This window comes from Penicillium paradoxum, assembly GCF_028828445.1.
Source record: "Penicillium paradoxum strain IBT 22861 chromosome Unknown utg000007l_segment0_segment0, whole genome shotgun sequence".
NCBI classification, from domain to species: Eukaryota; Fungi; Ascomycota; class Eurotiomycetes; order Eurotiales; family Aspergillaceae; genus Penicillium; species Penicillium paradoxum.
In genome coordinates, this window is record NW_026643185.1 from 4,882,815 (window position 1) to 4,902,184 (window position 19,370).

At 47.1% G+C, this 19,370-nt stretch overlaps 6 protein-coding genes across 6 annotated transcripts; 3 read left to right on the forward strand and 3 right to left on the reverse strand.

Moving 5' to 3' along the window:
* Positions 1-968: 968 nt before the first annotated feature.
* N7457_009323 (cytochrome P450) lies at positions 969-2,633 on the reverse strand (the record flags this gene model as incomplete). The annotated part of the gene is made up of 3 exons (XM_057180366.1): positions 969-1,073; positions 1,127-2,269; positions 2,322-2,633. The coding sequence occupies 3 exons, from the start codon at positions 2,631-2,633 to the stop codon at positions 969-971; spliced, it is 1,560 nt and encodes a 519-aa protein (XP_057028752.1).
* Positions 2,634-3,881: 1,248 nt separating this feature from the next.
* On the forward strand, positions 3,882-6,059 carry N7457_009324 (Zn(II)2Cys6 transcription factor; the record flags this gene model as incomplete). Its single annotated transcript, XM_057180367.1, has 5 exons — positions 3,882-3,959; positions 4,017-4,410; positions 4,504-4,901; positions 4,990-5,220; positions 5,289-6,059. 5 exons carry the CDS (start codon positions 3,882-3,884, stop codon positions 6,057-6,059), a joined length of 1,872 nt encoding a protein of 623 aa, XP_057028753.1.
* Positions 6,060-7,400: 1,341 nt separating this feature from the next.
* Positions 7,401-9,466, forward strand: N7457_009325 (IlvD/Edd family dehydratase; the record flags this gene model as incomplete). Its single annotated transcript, XM_057180368.1, has 3 exons — positions 7,401-7,997; positions 8,046-8,200; positions 8,257-9,466. 3 exons carry the CDS (start codon positions 7,401-7,403, stop codon positions 9,464-9,466), a joined length of 1,962 nt encoding a protein of 653 aa, XP_057028754.1.
* Positions 9,467-10,077: 611 nt separating this feature from the next.
* Positions 10,078-12,372, reverse strand: N7457_009326 (asparagine synthetase B family protein; the record flags this gene model as incomplete). The annotated part of the gene is made up of 6 exons (XM_057180369.1): positions 10,078-10,925; positions 10,983-11,174; positions 11,231-11,495; positions 11,555-11,638; positions 11,693-12,150; positions 12,210-12,372. The coding sequence occupies 6 exons, from the start codon at positions 12,370-12,372 to the stop codon at positions 10,078-10,080; spliced, it is 2,010 nt and encodes a 669-aa protein (XP_057028755.1).
* Positions 12,373-13,691: 1,319 nt separating this feature from the next.
* Positions 13,692-15,715, reverse strand: N7457_009327 (Zn(II)2Cys6 transcription factor; the record flags this gene model as incomplete). Its single annotated transcript, XM_057180370.1, has 2 exons — positions 13,692-15,474; positions 15,693-15,715. The coding sequence occupies 2 exons, from the start codon at positions 15,713-15,715 to the stop codon at positions 13,692-13,694; spliced, it is 1,806 nt and encodes a 601-aa protein (XP_057028756.1).
* Positions 15,716-17,362: 1,647 nt separating this feature from the next.
* Positions 17,363-18,652, forward strand: N7457_009328 (uncharacterized protein; the record flags this gene model as incomplete). The annotated part of the gene is made up of 3 exons (XM_057180371.1): positions 17,363-17,529; positions 17,577-17,737; positions 17,790-18,652. The coding sequence occupies 3 exons, from the start codon at positions 17,363-17,365 to the stop codon at positions 18,650-18,652; spliced, it is 1,191 nt and encodes a 396-aa protein (XP_057028757.1).
* Positions 18,653-19,370: the final 718 nt, after the last annotated feature.

Below are 19,370 nucleotides of genomic sequence, written 5' to 3' on the forward strand. Positions count from 1 at the left end.
GCGAATCCTCAATCTCCTATATACCACAACACAACGACGTGATGGGGCAAGAAAAGTCACAGACCTAGATCGTGATCTTCGAGTGTGGAATCAAAATCTGAAAGTAAACCGCATTTTCTTCGATATTGGAGATCCTACAACCCAACATTCAGCTGGCGATTGCAGGGATCCTAGTACGAGCACAGCGACTTGGCTCGAGCTCATGGCAAATGTCACCTTGATTTTGATAAAGCGACCGGGTCTGTCTTTTGATGACTCAACTCCAGAGTTTGGATCCTGTCTTCGATCATGTCTTGATCCAAGTAGCGCCACCTTTTCGCTACTCGAGGGCTCTCATATTCCAGGGTGGCTTCGAAATATGAGTCTAATAGGCCCCGGAACAATATTCCAATCTGCGCTCGTGCAAATGTTTAAACCTAGACCCTAAAACGTATAGGTTTTCGGTAGAATAACCCCCTACCCTTTTCGTAGTCTAAAAACCACACCTTTTTAGTGCAAAGACTATATCTTTGGCAGCTCAAAAACTATATATTTTGACTGAGAAACCTCATTTATCTTAGTCCCTCACCACACGATCTCATAGTATTCAACGGCTGCGCGTTAAGGAGGCGTGTTGAGAACCATGCCTAAGGCATGATTCTCTCATCCACAGGATTAGCAACGCTACGCCTCTTTTGTCTTTTCCGCCGAAAAGCTCACTTTGTGGACCAAATAAAGACTCCGATCCTCGGTACACAAAGGGGCATAAATAGCAGGAAAAGGCAGATATTATCTAGATCTTTAGACAACTTTACACCTTCCATGAGAGATCCTATTTCTAATATCATTTGAACCCATTGTTAAAACCTTACATACTGTATCATGCCTCTGTATCATCAACATATGAAATGTCAAAAGCTTGTGGATTTTTATAGTACAACACATTTTTCAAAATCTGAAACTCGAGATAAATAATGACCAAAATTGCGTTATACTATAATCTTTCTCGGTGTAAAAATGGTCTTGAAGTTCTGCTGCCGTACGAACCATGCATTCCACAGTTTCCACTCTTGCTCGGGATATGCCAGTTGTATCTACCGAAGGAATTAGCACTATTTTGGGGACAAGCAATAGGAAGAGAACATACCTCGAATCTCCGCAGGAAACTGGGTATCAATTTATAAATCTCCATCAGAGAGATGTTCTTCCCAATGCAGGTGCGTGACCCGGCTCCAAACTGGAGCATCGTTCCATCCATAACCTTCAGTTGATCCGCTGAAGTTGTAAGCCATCTATCCGGGTTGTACATGTCGACATTTGGACCGAATATATCTTCGCGACGGTGAATAACCCAGGGGCTACAACCAACGATTGTTCCGCCGCGAATGAAATGTCCGGAGATTTCTATTCCTGAATCAGGAACAACGCGTTCCAGCGCAAGACCCGCAGCAGGATGCATACGGAAAGCTTCCTTTACGCAGGCATCAAGATAGGGTAGTTGCCGGGACTCCGTCCACGAGACAAGTCCAGTTGGGCGGTTCATGATCGTACCATTCTCCACAGCATCATCCAGCTCTTTCCTGACCCGTCTCATGCACTCTGGGTTTTTGAGTAAATAGTAAAACACGGCTGCAATGCTGATGGCGGTTGTTTCAGAGCCGGCAAAGGCCATAGAGACGGCCATGGTCAGGATTCGTTTGCTTGTCATGAAATCTGGGCGCGTTTCACCCGCCTTCAGGAACATAGTGAGAAGATCATCCTTTGATCCTGTACCCGCTGCAGCAAATTTGTCTGTCATACGTTCTTGCATGCGCTGATTGGCGAAGACGGCCACAGGATGGGAATTATCCGATAATCCTAATTTTTGAAGGAGATCGAAAATTGGGTTTTTCCAAAATAGCTTATCTAGCCAAGGCATCTGACCAACGGGAGCCGCATAGTCAAATATCTTTGCCAAGGAATTGACGATACCATCGATATCTTCGTTTTTCTCGATAAACCCGTGGCGTTTGCTATACGTGATGCTTCCAATAACATCAAAAGCGAAGAATTGAAGCCATCGTGCGAAATCGCACACTGTGGTCCCATCAGCAAACAGCCGGTCCGTTTGATCGAGAAAGATTTCCGTTGTCTCATCGACCATCGGTTCATACTGTACCAATGAGCTCATTGAGAAAGCATGGTTGACAGAACGACGGAGCTGCGCATGGAATTTCTCATCTAGTGTTGAGAATAGCGAGGGCAATGGCTCGCCTTTGGAAACAGTCATTTGCACTGGGTAAAACTCGGACTATTTTCTCAATAAGAAGTTGTAGACCTTTTGGGGCTCGGGATATCCATACCTTAGTGAATCCTTTATTCAGACCGTAGATCACCTTCGCTGCCTTCGGGTCCGCGAAGGACAAACTGCGTGGTCCAAGACGCACGATATCACCATACTTGCGATGCAACGCTATATGAGTGAGCTCAGGGCGTCGGCCCTTCACATCCATAAATCGCCAGATGTCAGTCAGGTGGGCCCAAAATGGGCCTGGAAAGATGTTCAGCGAATTGTAGAAATAGTTGAAGGAAAGATGAAGTAAGAGGAGAGCAGGAATTGCATAGAAGACATAGTGAAGTGCGGAATCCGGGATAATTGTTTTAATGATAGTCATCCTCGCGTTCGATCGCTTAAGGTCTATATGAAAGCAGGAGCTACCCAGGAGATGGGAGCACATTAAATACACGACCACCCAGGCACATCACATCAACCTATCCATACTCTTCTTCGACAAAGGAAAAGACAGAATAAGCCACACATGATGCTCTGACGCACACCAAGGGATGGTGTCGGCAGTTGTACAGAGTAGTTGCCGAGCGATGGATTTACGTAGGTTCGAGGTCCCTATAACATAGCGCAGACAGCATGACAAGTCACTCTTCTGACCGAGGCTCGTGTGCCCAATTTCTAAGGCCAATTCCATCGTGTATTTATGTATTTCGTATGTTTCCAGAACGGGGTGTTCAGTTGCCGTTCACAGGGAGCGGTGTCCGAGTTGTGGGGTGCGGGAGCCGCGCAAGTACTACATGCGCGAATCACATGAGTTGTAGATCGTCAAAATAGTGCATCAGTAAGGGATACTGACGGCAGTTGTGAGAGTCGTGAAAAAAATACATGGAGAGAGAGGCCTTTATGGGCCAATGAGTACTGGCAAACCCGGACCAACTCGATACAGTGAGCCTATATTGTATATTAATCCCGCCTGCCTAGATATCCGTCTATGTATGTACTCTATATAGTTAGGTACATGTGCATGTTACATACATGTATGTTGTATAAACTGGTTAGTATAAGCTTACTATAATTGGTGAAGCGCACCTTTTCATAATACCTGGGGTCATTGGAAAATCAAAGGTTAACCACAAAGTACCTCTACATTCCCCCGCTTTTCAAGATTCTGATTGGTGGGGCAGCGTCATCTTGTACGCAGCGCTGGGATAGGCTGCCTACATTATGTATGTTGTATGTTATATGTTGTAGGCACCTTCGGGGCTATGTCCACTAGTTTGCATGCTTCCAAGGTTCTACATTCCGCTTACTACAACATAGCTACCGCGGGCGGTTTATTTCATGAGCCTTTGGGAGAATATTTTGAGAACTTTTTGTGGCATAAAGTAAAGTCGTCCTGTAACATTTGTAAATCAAGTCAAAGCTAGAAACAAGATAATTCACGTAGCAGAACTGTCATTTTCAGGCATAGAAATTAGGTTATGTGCCCAGGTGCCGGCAATGATCGCTCACATTTTGTTCCCCGCATCCGGGCTCCACACCAACGTGTTGCGGAGGTAGAACCATAAATCCTGCGTCTAATCGCGTTTTGTCCATTGGTGTAAGAGTCCAACTTTACCATCTCTCTCTCATTATGACCGGAGTTATGACTGATGATCGGCGACGCAAGAACGCCATCAGTTGCGACGGATGCAGACAACGAAAGGTGAAGGTAGGAAAAGAGTGCCCAGTTCTTTCATATACGTGTCAACTTGCTGATGTGACATAGTGTGAAAAGCCATCTTCTGGTCCCTGCCAGCGATGTATCAGGCTGGGCAAGGAATGCCAATTAGGAGGCTCGACCCTGCGGCCGTACTATCACACGTCAAAAGAACGATACGAGCTCCTGGTGTCTGTAGTTAGACATTTTGTCCCTTCGGCTTCTTTCGGTACTGAAGACCTACGACAGCTTATGCGCACCTTAAGCCTTCCAGATGAAGGCTCACCGCCTACGGTCGGGCACCCTGACATGGACAGCTCGAATGGTGCACCAGGCTCATGGTTGTTGGAGACAACGGCCCAACTTAATACCCCTCCAGCATCTTCTGCATCACCTCCCAGCCAGGAATGTGGAGTTGAAGACTTAGAGAACACGTTAATGGTGGATGCTATGAACATTCCTCGTAAGTGCATCATCTATCCTGCTGTTCCTTATTCAGGCTCGGTATGGCATCATGCGCAGACGCAGGCTCAAGCTAAATTGTGTGGTCTTACAGGTTTTAGTGGCCCATCTAGCTGCACTACTCTCAATGCCAAGATAATCACACACCTGTCTCAAGGTGTCAGGGATCTGTCAGTCTTTCAGGAGAATGAGCAACCAGCATTATTTGATGGACAAGTGATTTCTTATCGAAATGCAGACTATCTTCCAAATCGCAAGGCCCTCGATCAAGCAGCCGTGAAGTTCTTCAAAGAGATTAATAGCGTCATATATATCCTTGATCAGGAGAGATTTTACCTTTGGGTTGATGATGTCTATGGCGGGCAGGGGGTACGCGCACCCGTGCTGGTCATATTGTATCTGGTCATGGCCCTCTGTGGGGAGCAAGATCCCAGTTTTGAAATCGCCCGCTCCTACATGGATAATGTGATAAAGGAATCAAGCCTAGAGAGCGTGAGAGCAATCATGCTGATGGTACGATTGATGCTACTTGTTTTCAACACCCTTTTCTCGGTTACAATTGCTGACCTGCTATTGCTAGAGCTTGTATCGCCAGAGAGAAGATGAGCGCAGTGTTTCCTGGGCCATGCTGGGCGTGGCTACTAGAATTGCACAGTCACTTGGCCTTCACCAACGCATAGGCTATGTGCATGATAATTCTATGTACGGATCAGAAGTCAAGCGACGCCTTTGGTGGTCTCTATGCGAGTTTGACAACTGGAGCTCTTGCATGCTAGGCCGACCGCCTGGTCTTGGTTGCACCGATCATGATGTCTCCCCCCTTCACAGGTCAGAAACCTTCCCGTGTCCATAGATCCTGGCGCCGACTAACTTTAGCAGGAATTCAACACACTTAACACCCCACCTGGATACGCCACAAGCTCGGCATCTCTCGGCATTCTAATTGGTCAAATATCCCAGCAACTCTACATCCAAAACGGCGACTTGAGGAGTAAAGAACAGTTGACTGGTGAACTCATCAAAAAGGTTGAAAAATGGAACAACGAACTCCCCGACCACCTTCGTGCAAATGCGGCATTTCCCCCCTGCTTTGCACGCGCGACCTTATATCTGAACCTCAAGTACAATTACGCTCGTATGCTTATCGGTCGGCCTTACATGACACATTCAATACTCTGCACCAACACCCATGATCCGGTTTTCAGATCACGAGCGGAGACCTGTGAACGTGCGAATCGTGACTCTATCGAAATCCTAATGGAATTCTATCGCCAAGGCCTTTTTTCGACATCTCTTTGGCTTGATACATACTTGATCTTGGCGACAGCAATAGTCTTATTCCTCCGTGCTGTTGAAAAACCGAGTATGCAGAAAGAATTGAAGTTATTTCTGCCTGTTTTGAAACTGTGCGACCGAAGCAAGATTGGAAAGTATGCTGCTGCAAGATTCGAAAAGTTTCTCCATAATTTGGAGAATGGTATGACGGAAAGGGATCCTACGAATCTCGCAGATCCTCTTGCTCAGTCGTCCAGGGTTGGCAATGCAAGCGGGCTCTATCATGAGATAGACTTCAATGATCTGGGAGATCTCAATGTCATTGCCTCTAGCTGCTTTAGCTTTGGGCAGGATTTCGACTTGGACTTATGCTGAGTTGGGAACACCTTGTAATAAGAGTTAAAAGTTCATAGCACGATGCTTTTGTACATTTAATACAAACATGTTTCGAAAGGAAATATCCTAATATCAAGCATCAACCTTGCACCTCCTCCATTTGGTATACATGCGACACAAGGTTCTTCGTTTCCTCTATTGATAAAGGTGTGCAAGTTCCTGTTCTATCACCGATACAGTTCCCTCCCCTAACTCTGCACTGGCCCCATACCTCTCTCTCTCTCTCCGACAGTAGAGCCTTCAAGAAATTCGTTGATATCCATCCACGTGCCAATCACATAGAAAAAATCGTCAATAATAATGATCGCGTCACAAGAACAAGAAAAAAAAACAGAAACATACAACAGTGAGGATTCGCTGGTGGTCACCCACCCAACTACTAACTCACCGGCGTGTGGCTTAAGTACGGCTGAGCGGACGGGAAGCCCTGTTTTCCACACCCTATGGTCGTATGTACTGGTCAACTAATTAAATAGAGATATGATGGGAATGAACATGAGGGTGGCTAATGGGTGTGGGATTGGTAACGGCCTATTCCGTAGATGCTGCGTGAATCCCTGCTAAAAAAAAAAAAAAAAAAACAATCACGTTGTCTACATTTCATTAGACAACTTGGAATAGTAATCACTATCTCATGTCAACGTAGCGTCCTTCTAAAAGATATAACTAGGTATCTTCCTAATAAGACCGACTCCGACGGAATCCAGTGTGTTGGGAGAGAAACCTTGCAATTGATTCATTGGAAAATATCTGTTCAAATGACTTTGAAAAAGGACTTTGAAAAACACGGTGTAAAAGCTAATCAAAAGACTACTCAACAGATACCGCGAGCCTGCAAACGCCGCCGACTATATGCGTAGGCAAAGTGGCCTAAGTAGGGAGGTATAACAGCCCGGAACTGATAGTCAGCTCAACAATATTAGCTGATAATCAACTAAAAGGACACAGTTGAACGATGTTCTACGAATCCAACCTTGTCTCATTGCGCCCGAAGGTCTTTTATACGACAAAAATAATAGGGGATTGGAAACTCCAATGAAACTCCTATCTACACGGCCCGAAAAGGGAACACGAAAACCCGAGTGTCGGGTTGTTACCTCCCGAGAGGGCAAAATCTCGGCTCATCTCCACGACGACGCGGGGCATTTCAACGATGCGCATGATTCGATGCCAGATGATTCGGAAAGTGTCAGCCGACTGCACTCCGCAATTTTCAGGGAAAGCACAAATGGGAAGCTTTCCATATAAAACCTATTGCCCCCAGCGGGAGAATGTGATTGCTACACTACCCCAACATATCGAGGTTGCACTCGAAACGCCATGGCATGTTCCGATAAGAAGTCCTGCGAGGGCTGCTCATGCAGCAATGATACTCAACCCCAATCAATCAATATCGAGGACTGTTTAAACGAGCTGCAGGCTCTGCGCCGACGTAACCAGGAACTGGAAACTCGCATGGGCGTCAAAATCGAGGCTGAGAATGCCCAAGTCCCTGTCAAACAGCCGGGACGAACACTTCGTTCATCGGCATGGTTCGACTGCCGCAGCAATCCCGGTATGACAGCTGTCTATATGGAGCGATATTTCAACTACGGTATTACAAGAGAGGAACTCATGTCCGGAAAGCCAATGATTGGAATTGCTCAGACGGGATCGGACATTGCGCCGTGCAACCGGCATCACATCGAACTTTCTAAGCGTGTTCGGGAGGGTATCCGGACCGCTGGAGGTATTCCATTTGAGTTTCCTACACATCCTATCCAGGAGACATCAAGACGACCTACTGCTACCCTCGATCGTAATCTGGCGTATCTTGGCTTAGTAGAAATTTTGAGCGGCTATTTCCTTGACGGGGTTGTCTTGCTTACCGGGTGCGATAAAACCACACCGGCGTGTTTGATGGCCGCGGCCACAATGGTGCGTGTTGAGAAGGAGCTATTCGTGGATCGATGCTGATTTCCCTAGAATATTCCTGCTCTCTGCATGAACGTGGGACCTATGCTAAACGGGTACTCCAAGGGAGCTTTGACTGGAGCAGGCACCGTATTATGGCATGGACGAGAGCTCTATGCCACCGGCGACATTGACGAAAATGAGTTTATGGATTACATCGCACGGGGGTAAGCTATTTCGAAAGCCCTGATTAATGGTTCATAATCGCTAATCGGAATTAAAGAACCCCATCAGTCGGCCATTGCAATACAATGGGAACCGCCTCTACGATGAATGCCCTCGCAGAGTCTTTGGGCATGGCATTACCCGGATCAGCCGCTATCCCCGCTGCCTATCGCCACAGAGCACAATGCGCCTATGAAACAGGCAAGCGGATCGTGGAAATGGTAGAAGCAGATCGGAAACCTTGCGATATCATGACACGAGAGGCATTTGAGAATGCCATTGTGGCCAACGCGGCCATCGGCGGTAGCACCAATGCTCCTATCCACATCAATGCTATTGCCCAGCATGCGGGTGTAGAAGTATCCATGGACGATTGGGATACTATTGGATCTACTATTCCTCTACTTTTGAATATGCAACCTTCGGGAGAATATCTCGGGGAAGAATACTACCGCGCTGGAGGGCTCCCGGCTATTATGGCCGAGCTCCTGGATCAGGGCAAACTGCATGGCAATGTGCTCACTTGCAACGGGAAAACTATTGCCGAGAATGTACGCGGCAAACATACATGGGATCGCCGTGTCATCAAATCATACGATGATCCGTTGATGAAAGATGCTGGGTTTGCTCACTTGAAGGGAAACCTCTTTGATTCTGCAATTATGAAGACCTGCGTCATTTCACCCGCTTTCCGAGAGCGATACCTTTCGAATCCCGACGATCCAGAGGCCTTTGAAGGATCGGTAGTGGTTTTTGATGGACCCGAAGACTACGAAAACCGCCTGGAGAACACACCATACATTGATGAGAAGACAATTCTTGTTATGCGCGGTGTTGGTCCGATTGGATATCCTGGAGCAGCGGAGGTTGTGAATATGCATCCACCAGGCCGGCTCTTGAAAGAAGGAATTGATGGACTGTTTTGTATTGGTGACGGCAGACAGTCGGGAACTTCTGGCACACCTTCTATCTTGAATGCTAGCCCCGAGGCTGCAGCAGGAGGTAATCTTGCCATTCTGAAGGATGGGGATAGGCTTCGCATTGATTTGCGGAAACGGCGAGTGAATCTTCTCATTTCCGATGATGAGATCCAACAGCGGAGGCAGGAATTAGGTATTAAGGGGTATCCCATTGCTCCAAGTGGCACTCCATGGCAGGAAATCTTCCGCCAAGAAACCGACCAACTGAGCAATGGTATGGTGCTACGAAAGGCCGTCAAATTTCAGAGACTAGCCCAGCAAGGCCAGCCGCTGCGTCATAATCATTGATATAATGGATATAGAAATATCAACTTCTTGATCGTGAGTTCCTTATAATTGGTGCGAGCCACCTGAGATCTGGCAACCCTCGAAAAATGATAAGACACGACCAGATCGATCCTTCATATGTGCTCAAGCAAGGCTGTTCATAGCAAAAAGAAGAGAATCATCCTGCAAAAAAAGAAAATGGACCTAGGCGGGCTCGAACCGCCAACCTTCCAGGAACGTTCATGATAACCTCCGGTTAGGGATGACTACATAAGCTGGATGCTCTGAACCAATTGAGCTACAGGTCCATACAGTGGCAAATTGGTCCTTAACTCTTCCAGGGCTGGCCTTGGATTGTTTTCTCAATCTTCATTGCAAAATAAGGTGTTCATCTCAATAGAGGTGGCCGGGGAAAGATGCAGCGCCTGCTACCAATCTCGATCAGATCTCGATCGGACATAACTGGGACTGATACCAAAGTGGATCTATTGAAGAAGTGGAATTGCATTTGAGAAAAAATTAAGAAAAAAAGTATCAAGTGGATCACATGTGGGGCTTAAGCCCTACTTCTTCAGGAAGGGTCAGGGTCTTCAAACAATGTATGTGAATAGTATGCTACTGATAATCAGTAATTAAGGTGTAGCTTTGGCAACTCCGAATCTCTGCGAGAGTACTACTAGCTGACAAACACTGAACGCTATTCGCAAAGACCAAGCATCCGAATCCTGGAATGCCTTCCGAACATGATCTCGTGTTTCGTCCCATTTTATAAACCCAAGAGCCTCCACATTCTCCTGGGAAGTGAGACGGAGGACTAATTGATGCAGCGGCCCATTTTCTTGGAACACTGTAGGTCCAAGATACGGCTTCTTCCTCCGCTTATAGATCTCATCAGTGACGAAGGGACGCACCGCCTCTCGCAGAACATACTTCTCTGTCAAACCCCCATCTGGCAAGGAGGCTTTAATTTTCAAACTGGGTGGCAGGCTGTTGGCATATTCCGTAAGATGGTGATCCAGAAAGGGAGGTCTGGTCTCGACATGATGGACCATATCGATATTATCACCGAGATAGCGAAGCAGCATGTTGCAGAACACCCCCTTCGTGAAGAGATATTCTGCTGTGTGCAGTGGATGCCAGCGGTTTGCAATAGCGTCACGAACCCGTCCGTCGAGACTCTCTGCGCGCGACGTTTCGGGTAACGTGGCCGCGTGTATGTCTGTCCATTTAGCGAAGGGCAGGCGACCGAATTTTATCGATTTGCTTAATATGGAGGTATCATTAAGCATTCGGCGCGTCGACGCAAGCAATTCTTTTCTATTTACGGAGGGGAAGACTGTTGCATTATCTGTAGCGAGCTTTTGTGTCACTTCTGCGAGATCTGTCTCAGATAGTGATGAGGCCCATGAGGGGTCCTTTTCAAGCAAAAGGTCCTCCGCGAGGAAGTCATACCCTGCGAAGTGCTCGTCGGATCCTTCACCTGTTGGCAAGAAGTGTTAGGATCGGAAGGATGAAGGATAATCATGGGAGGAAAAACCTGTTAGGATTACTTTGATCCCGTGGGATTTGGCGACTTCGGCCATAGCAAGTCTCCCTATGCCATTTGTGTCCGCCACGGGCAGTTCACTGTGCCAAACGGCGTCTTCAAACTTAGAGACAATAACATCCTCATCCACAGGCACCGGGTGAAAGTCAACACCGAGCCATTCGGCGGTGCGCTGTGCAATTTCTAATGACATTTAGTATTCGGATTATGGTGTTCACAAGGTATGGCGACGTTCATACCGGACTCGTCCGCTCCACTATCCTTATCAAACTGCACTGTAAAGCACTTGATTCGCGACAGCTGATGGCTATCATCACTGCCAAGTCGAGCTCCCTCTTCCTTGACGAGATGAGCTACCATCCCGGCCACCGCCGAGGAATCAATTCCACCGCTGAGGTAGATTCCCAAAGGGACATCGGCCCGAAGCCGAATCTTAATGGCATCCATGAGACGATTCCGCACACCTTCGATCATCTCGGCTTCCGATCGAATCTCGGGGGTTCTCTACATCAGACATTAGTAGCCAAAACAAACTGAGCGATAAAGGAATATTTATCATTTACCTTGTCTGGATACTCAGCATCCCAATAGACTGCCTCCTTAATTGGGCTGAAATTCCTGCTTGTGATATAATGCCCTGGAGGAACCTAGATAAATCACGTTAGTGACTCCAACAAAAAGGCCAAGGAAGGCCAACAAACCGAATGAACCCCTTTGAACATAGTGCCAGTGCCAAGCATCCAACGACACTCCCTCATACCCTGAATATCCCACTCAGGCTTCCACCCAAATGGAAGAAAGCATTTCATCTCAGTGGCGACAAGTAGTCGGTTGTTCACCACGGTGTAGTAAAGCGACTTGACACCGTACCGGTCTCGTGCGCCAATAAACAATTTTCTGCGCGCATCCCACAAGATCAAAGCAAACTCCCCTCGAAGATGAGACAGAAACGACAAACCATAATGTCTGTAGAGCGCCAGTACGACCTCGCAGTCGCTTTGACTACAGAAGTAATACTCGCCGCCTAGGAGCTTTCGGTAGTGTTCATGGTCATACAGCTCGCCGTTGACGACCGCATGAACATCATCTACATTATCATGGAAGGGCTGATTTGCATGGGGACTGAGATCAATGATAGATAGTCGAACATGTCCAAGATCTAAAGAGGAGTCAGGACTGAAGATAAAACCGATCTCCAAGAGAGATTGTAACACATACGAACGTTTCCATCTTCACTAGCCCATTCCCCGCGCGCATCTGGCCCACGGTGTTGAATCAGATCCAGACTCTGCCCGAGTTGGTCTTTGAGGGACGACGAGGAATTGTCGTTCGAGGCTTTTGGGGAGTCTCCGGTCAAAAGGACGGCACTGATACCGCACATTGTGTTGTATCTTATTGTTTGCCAGCAAAGAAACCTTTGAAGCTAACGTTGCGGTGGCGGAGTGACAATGAAAATACCCACGGATTCCGAGAAAGCCAGACTCACACGTGGTAATGTGTTGATGTGCAAATGGGAAAGCTGTGCCACTTGGCAGGGCTTGTGAGACAGAGAAGAAGGAGGGGGAATCTGCGGAGTATTGCGTACTCGGTAATCGGTTTCTAACACACCGCATGTATCCTACACATCATACCTCAATACCTGGACTCAGCAATTATCATTGGCGATGGAATGTGAGAAATGGGTCGGGTGATGGAGTTGCATACCAACGAGGCGGCCATGATGCAAGTACGGGGACACGTCCGCTGCGGACATGGCTGAATCCCCTACCCCCCGGAGATCCTTCAATGAATCAATTGGGTTCAAATCCTTATTTTCGTCCCCGATTGACCCCACACATACTTTGTGAATATGAAAATATTAACAGTTTGAGCTGAGGACGGAGCGACCCGATTTCCTTGGCAACGGGACACTCAGGGGATTCGACCCAATTCTTATAAAAGAGCCCATCAACACAACAGGGGGGATCTGCAGATGACTACCGAGTATCTAGCTCTACAGATTATATCGAGCAGACCATGCCGGTAACATAATGGCAAGAAATTCATCATCCGTACCTTGTAAGGCAGCTCACCGGTACCGCATTGTATGACCAGTCACATCTGTTCCACCTGGGTAGTGATGAATGCGAGGGTGCCTTAGGTTATCTTAGTTAGCAATTCAGCTCCTTTTCAATACGACTCTCGTTCGCAGGACTTATGAAAAACATCTTTTCTTTCGAGAACGTAGTGATAGAGCATGGTTTGGGTAAATGGCCAGGTTCAATGTTGTTTTCAATATATAAAAAAAACATATCCAATCCCATAACCGACCTTAGAATAATACCCATAGTATTGTGATTTTACCCGAGCATTTGATCTTCATATCTGATGGTTCGAGTGCTCCCCATTCATGTTCCAACTATACACATCGAATGTCTATGGATGTTGTACGTCTGGTGATTAGTGGAGCGCCAGTGCAGCCTGTTGCGGAATGTCACAGTCTCCTTACATAGAAACACGAGATATTTCCTCAATAATTATCCGTTCAAATATATTTAGATATGAAGAAGACTGGGAGACATCGAAGGCTATACAATTTGAAGAAGGCGCAGCTGAATGTTCTGTGAAAGGGTGTCGTTCGCCAGAGTGAGGTTTCATACCATGAATATGATTCGATGACGCTAATGGATAGAGAGTCCCATTCTCAGCATAATACTGAACTCATCCCATGATTGTTTCCAAATTCAAATCCAGCATAACATCCAGCCAGAATTCCCCCGAACCCGAGTCTGCACGGTCCCACGTCTCTTGCACCACATTATAGATGCGTTGCATTGGCAGCTTTGGTAAAATCAAGGTAAGCTCGGACAATCTCATTTTGACCTTTCGTCTGGCCTGGGCAATCTCGACATCAAGCGTATTCAAGCTAGGAATCGCATCTACAGTAGCGCCCAAGACAGAGCCAGACGCGAAGACAAGGTCACTAGAGATACAAGCCAAAACAATAGGTTGCATGACCTTGGTTCCAGAGGTTGAAGGTAGTTGCTCCAAGAGGGATACTATGTGCAATGCCAGCATGTGTCGTGCGTCTTCTACCGAGCGTGATGATCCGTCAACAGCAAGTGGGAACAACAACAAAAAGAGGGCCGGGATAGGGTTTTCGTCATCCGCGCTCTGATTATTGCGGAATCTTGCCTCGAATATGTCCGGGAAAACGTGGTAGATTTGCAAAAGCGCCGTACACCGGTATGCTTCGGCTAATGTGAGAAAATGAGACGGCGGCGTGTTGGTGTCACCAATATCGACAGGCCCACAGTAGAAGGAGAAGCCCGAAAAGAGAATCTTCTCTTCAAGATGCTCAGCCTTCTGTCTGAGATCCAGTTCTTCGGCCATGGAGCTCAAGTAGATCAAGGTCGGATCTAGGTTTTCAGGCCTTCGGCGGTATGCGGTTTTCGTGGCCCGAATAACTCTTGCCGTGCGATAGAAGAGGCCCAAGGAATACCGCAGAGATCCTGTCCATGGGTGTGGTAAAACCTGTCCATCAATAAGATATACTGACAAATCTGTATCACTGTTGTCTGTCGAGCGTTCCACATCGAGAATGGGTGATTCCTCCGTCACAAAAGCAGCTAACAAATTCCACCAAAGCAAACACTGCTTGAAAAGTGGATATTGCTTTGCTAAGGCAGAGTCGGGGTTTTTGCATCGGCGTTCTTGTCTTAGGAGATGGTCTTGAGCTGCTCTCAGATATGGAAGCCCCAAATCGGAAGCATCGTGCCAGCCAGTAGTAGATCCGATCATGAGAAGTGCTAGGAAATATTCATCATCCTTGGTCTGAGCTGAGCCCCTTTGAGCACTATTATTAAGGCATGCAATTGCTTGCTGCTGTGTTTGTATCCCAATCGCTCGCATGTTTGGGAAATCGTTGGCCAAAGATGCAGCCGACATACTTTGTATAGCAAAGTAAATAGCTGCATTTCGACTCCAAACCCGGCTGATGATGGTTCTAAATGGATTGAGTGGGCAGTCAAAAGATGACCACTGATTGCAAACAGTATGGAAATAATACTGCACTAGCATCACTGGCAGTTGGATGAGGAAGGAGGGAACGGATGTGTTGGTCAGTCGTTGGCGTAAAATCGACAACCCGTCTACCGCACTATCGGATTTTGCCAAAGCTGTATCCTGAAATCCCGCCTCGGGGTGAAACCAAGAATCTATTGGTTCATCAAAATCAGGCAACTGATCAAAGATGTTCGAGCAGGCTGCATCCCAGATATTCTGGGTCTCATTCTGAGAATGTTCCTGTTCATTGTGGGGTGGATTCTCCACTTCAGAAGATTCAGTTGCGATTGTTTCGGGAGATTCAGCGGGTGGCACTGGCAGGTTTGACTCGTCGCTTTCCTTGAAGACATATCGCCATTGCAAGCCCTGCTTCTGGTAGCCGGGGCAGGTATGTCCCTTTTTGGTACATTCCTGACAGCTTGGTTTTGTCTCATCACATCTGCGCTAGGTAAGATTTAGCCATGTAATCTCACTCGAGGCCCTCATCAATGAAGGAGACACTGTGCATCTTTCACCTCAACTTACTCGCCGCTGCTTGCACCTCAGGCAGCCCCCTCTAGACTTCGGTCGGCACCGGTTGGGGTTCCGCCTTTTCTTTGGTAGAGAAGGCAGATTCTTCGGGCTTTCCATTCTACTTAATGTGAGAAGATGACGAACGTTGATTGAAAGAGAAACCCCATAATGAGTGTGAAGTGGCGGGGCGTCGGATGGGAACCCGATAGATGCCCTCAGGCCACAATATTTGACAAAAATCGGCGCATGAACCGGGATCCGATCACCTGTAAACAACGACGCCTCTTTAATTCTGAGATCGCCGATTGGTTGGCAGTTGACCAAGGTGAAAAAGGAATTCTCCAAATGCTGGAGTCGGCAACACTCGTCATCTCAACCCCGCTTCCGATTTGGCGCTAGAACCAACCTGGACCAACAACACGCTCTCAGGCGGATTCGTATTCCTTTTGGGGACTAGCTTTATATAGCTGTCTCCCCGTAGCTTCGCCGATGTGCCACCAACGTGTCAAGCATCTGGCAGAAGAGCACAACTGGGGCTTGATATTCAGTCAATCGTTGGACAATTTGCTCCTTTTCCGTGAGTGACATCTCATAGACCATATGAAAATGGGCACTCATAACCAAAGTATTAGCTATACCCCCAGCGTATATTCCATGAGAAGCTAGGTCAACCTGGTGGATATGGCTGGAACGATCAATGGATTCGGTGGCGTCCACGACAGCGCAGCAATTGAAGCCAAGAGTCAATTTCTTTCACAGATCACGGGTTCCAATCATGGCGGTGAACACATCGATCAGGCCTCGTGATAAAATCCCTTACTCTCCGCGCCGTCGAGAGCATTGTCATCTTCGAGACACCCAGGTATATAACTCCAGTCTCCTTCATAGAGATTCATGGGGTCACTTTGCCGACACGAATAATACGGGAATATGATCTCAAAAGGATTTGAGACGTACGTCAATGCAGAGCGCTAGATCCTGCAGGGTATGTTGCGTCTATTAATGAATCTAGTGAGTAGTCCGCCTATATCACAGCGGTAATTTACCACTGTAGCCCGATCCACTCACAAGATCAAGGGCTCCGACCAGTGCCGCTAGCGACATCAGCAGTCTAGACCTGGCGATCTGGCCGTACAAGCCTGAGGCGTCTTGCATTCCGGGTTTCATGGTCTAGAATTGGTTCAGTGACCGCAAACACGCTTGAAGCTGTGTCGTGAAACTCATAGAAGTATAACTAATGATGCAACTCAAAGAAGATTGGAGAAGCAAATCTTAAATTTTGTTCAACTCCAGGTAACAGTGTTGTATATATATGCTTGTGGCTCGTAATTATCCACGTTTAGGAGACATATCAGCTTCTGCTATAGCCTGGCAGCCTGCAACTCACAGTAGTAGGGTCACCCATGGATGAATCGTCATTGTGATCCATATGTTGGCCTTTAGATATCCTCGCACCTGCTCGGAGATATTTTGGATATGCGGTTGATATGGTGGATTTGAGATTGTAAAGACGTATTCACTGCTTTTGGATGATACTACGTTTGGCGTTTGAGAAATATGCTGGGCCGCCGATAGTGGACAGTGGGCTTGACGCATCACGACAGTGACGAGTAGAAGGCTGGATCAAAGAAGAAAGGCCGGTGATCTGAGTTGAATTGAACAGTATCTACTTCACTGATTGAGGCTGAGGGGGCACGGTCCCTCTTTCCCGGACTACCTAGTTGTCTCCCCCGCGTAGTGAGATTTGTTCTCACAGACCTGCGTTAATTTCCTGTCCAGGATCCTCTACATATATGATCAAATCTAAAGTTGAGATGCAGGAGCTAAAAGGTCAATCTTGTGCCGATCTGCTGATATTGCAGTGGAAACAAGGGACCGGGCGCACACCCAGTTGGCAACAAACTCGATCGGTGAACTTCCACCTCGAGGACCCAAATGATCTTTCTAGTGTTCTTCCTGCCTGGTCAAAGGCGTGTATCATGTATGCCAAAACAGATCGATTGACGGAAAACCAGCTAATGTAACAAGCGTTGCCGATTCAGTTGCGATTGAGCGGTGTTCACAATGCCGACAGTCCTTCACTGATGCGTTTCGTATGCCTCGATTTTGGTGGTCATACTATTTTCGAAAAGGGAATGGGGGTTTTGGATGCGAAAGCACACGGCATGCTGGATTGACCACTGGCTTTAGTAAGTTGGTAGAGATTGTACCATTGGATATGAGCCACACTAACTTCCTTAGATACTTGGTCCAAGTTCGCGGTGAAAATGGTAGAACAAGATACTAGATTCAGATGGTATCATACTAATATCTTCACCCGATGGCTGCCCTCAACAAAACAAACCGTGGTCCTCGCCTTTGATCTCGATCCACCAGTCAAAGAACGCTTTCTGAGAGCGGCGATGAATCCAGACGAAACCTGGCTCAACGATCCATTCTGGGTCTATCCATATCTAGTCGAACAAATTGCTCTTACTCAGGAGCCCGCTGTTTGGGGTATTCGAGACCATGTCCGAGGGATGGAGACAGAAGCAAAACCAGAAGGCAGACCCCAGCCTGACTACCGACGCCTCCATGATATCGCCCGACATGCGATTCATGTGAATGAAACACTCGACGTTGCTCTTAAAAACTTGGAGCATATATTGACACATCATGAGGACTTTATGAACCTAAAGCCCGAGAATGCCTGTGTTGCTTCCGAAGATATCCACTCTCGTCTGCGATCCTGGGAGTCATTCATCAGCAATCTTCGATTTCGATCCATCTCAAACGAAAAGAGATTGCAAAATGAGATTCAGCTCGCATTCAATACCGTGGCGCAGCATGATGCCGGCGTAACACTTGAGATTGGCCGGGCAACACAAATAGACAGTGCTACCATGAAGACCATCGCCTTCGTGACACTTACATTCCTCCCTCCTACGTTCATCTGTGCAATCTTCAGCATGTCATTTTTCGATTACGGTAGTGACTCTGGCTGGACCATGTCAAGCAAATTTTGGATATACTGGGTGTTCGCCATACCAACCACGGTTTTCACAACTCTTGTATGGACTTACTGGCCCGATATACGTCGCATGCTGTTTTCGAAAGATGAATAATTCCTGTGTATATATACTTGGTATGCACTTTACCATTGTTCTATCTGCAGAAACGAGGTAAATGAAATCCTTCAATAGACTTGAATCTCTATAAAGCCGCTACAATAATATTTGCACCATAACTGTGCCAGGATAGACGGGAACAGTTGCAATGAATGTCGCATTTGTGGCCGAACAGCAAGCTCCCTACAACGATCTCCACATCTAGGATATTATCACCACAGTCCTCCCTCAAGTGAGTAGTTTGCTCTAGAATACGATCTTTCGTATGTTTGATATTGGCGTAACAGGCTACACATTAGCTTATGGGTGGGCTATGGATTGTAGGCTCTTGCATACACAGGCTAGAACAATGTAGTTTAGGAGGGAGTGCACATGAACAAGTAGTTTGTTGTACTGTCTAGGCAGTAGAGTAAATCTTCCCCTCGGGGATTAGTAGTTGTAGGGGTCATAGGAAGGTGTCGAACAAGTCCAAGCGAATATTTCAGCCCCTTGTCTATGTACTCCATACGAGGTACCTTTTGTACAAATGCAGCTTACTGCAGAGAGTAGAAGCCATAATCTTACATCGACCCCTCAAATATTTCCACGTATATGTGGCTGTTTGGGTGTGCTGGCATTGCATGCCAACTGGATATGTCTAGTTGAATTCCTAAGGAATGACCAAGCACGAAGATCACACTTAGAGACGCAATCCATTTTGCCTCGTCTCTACATG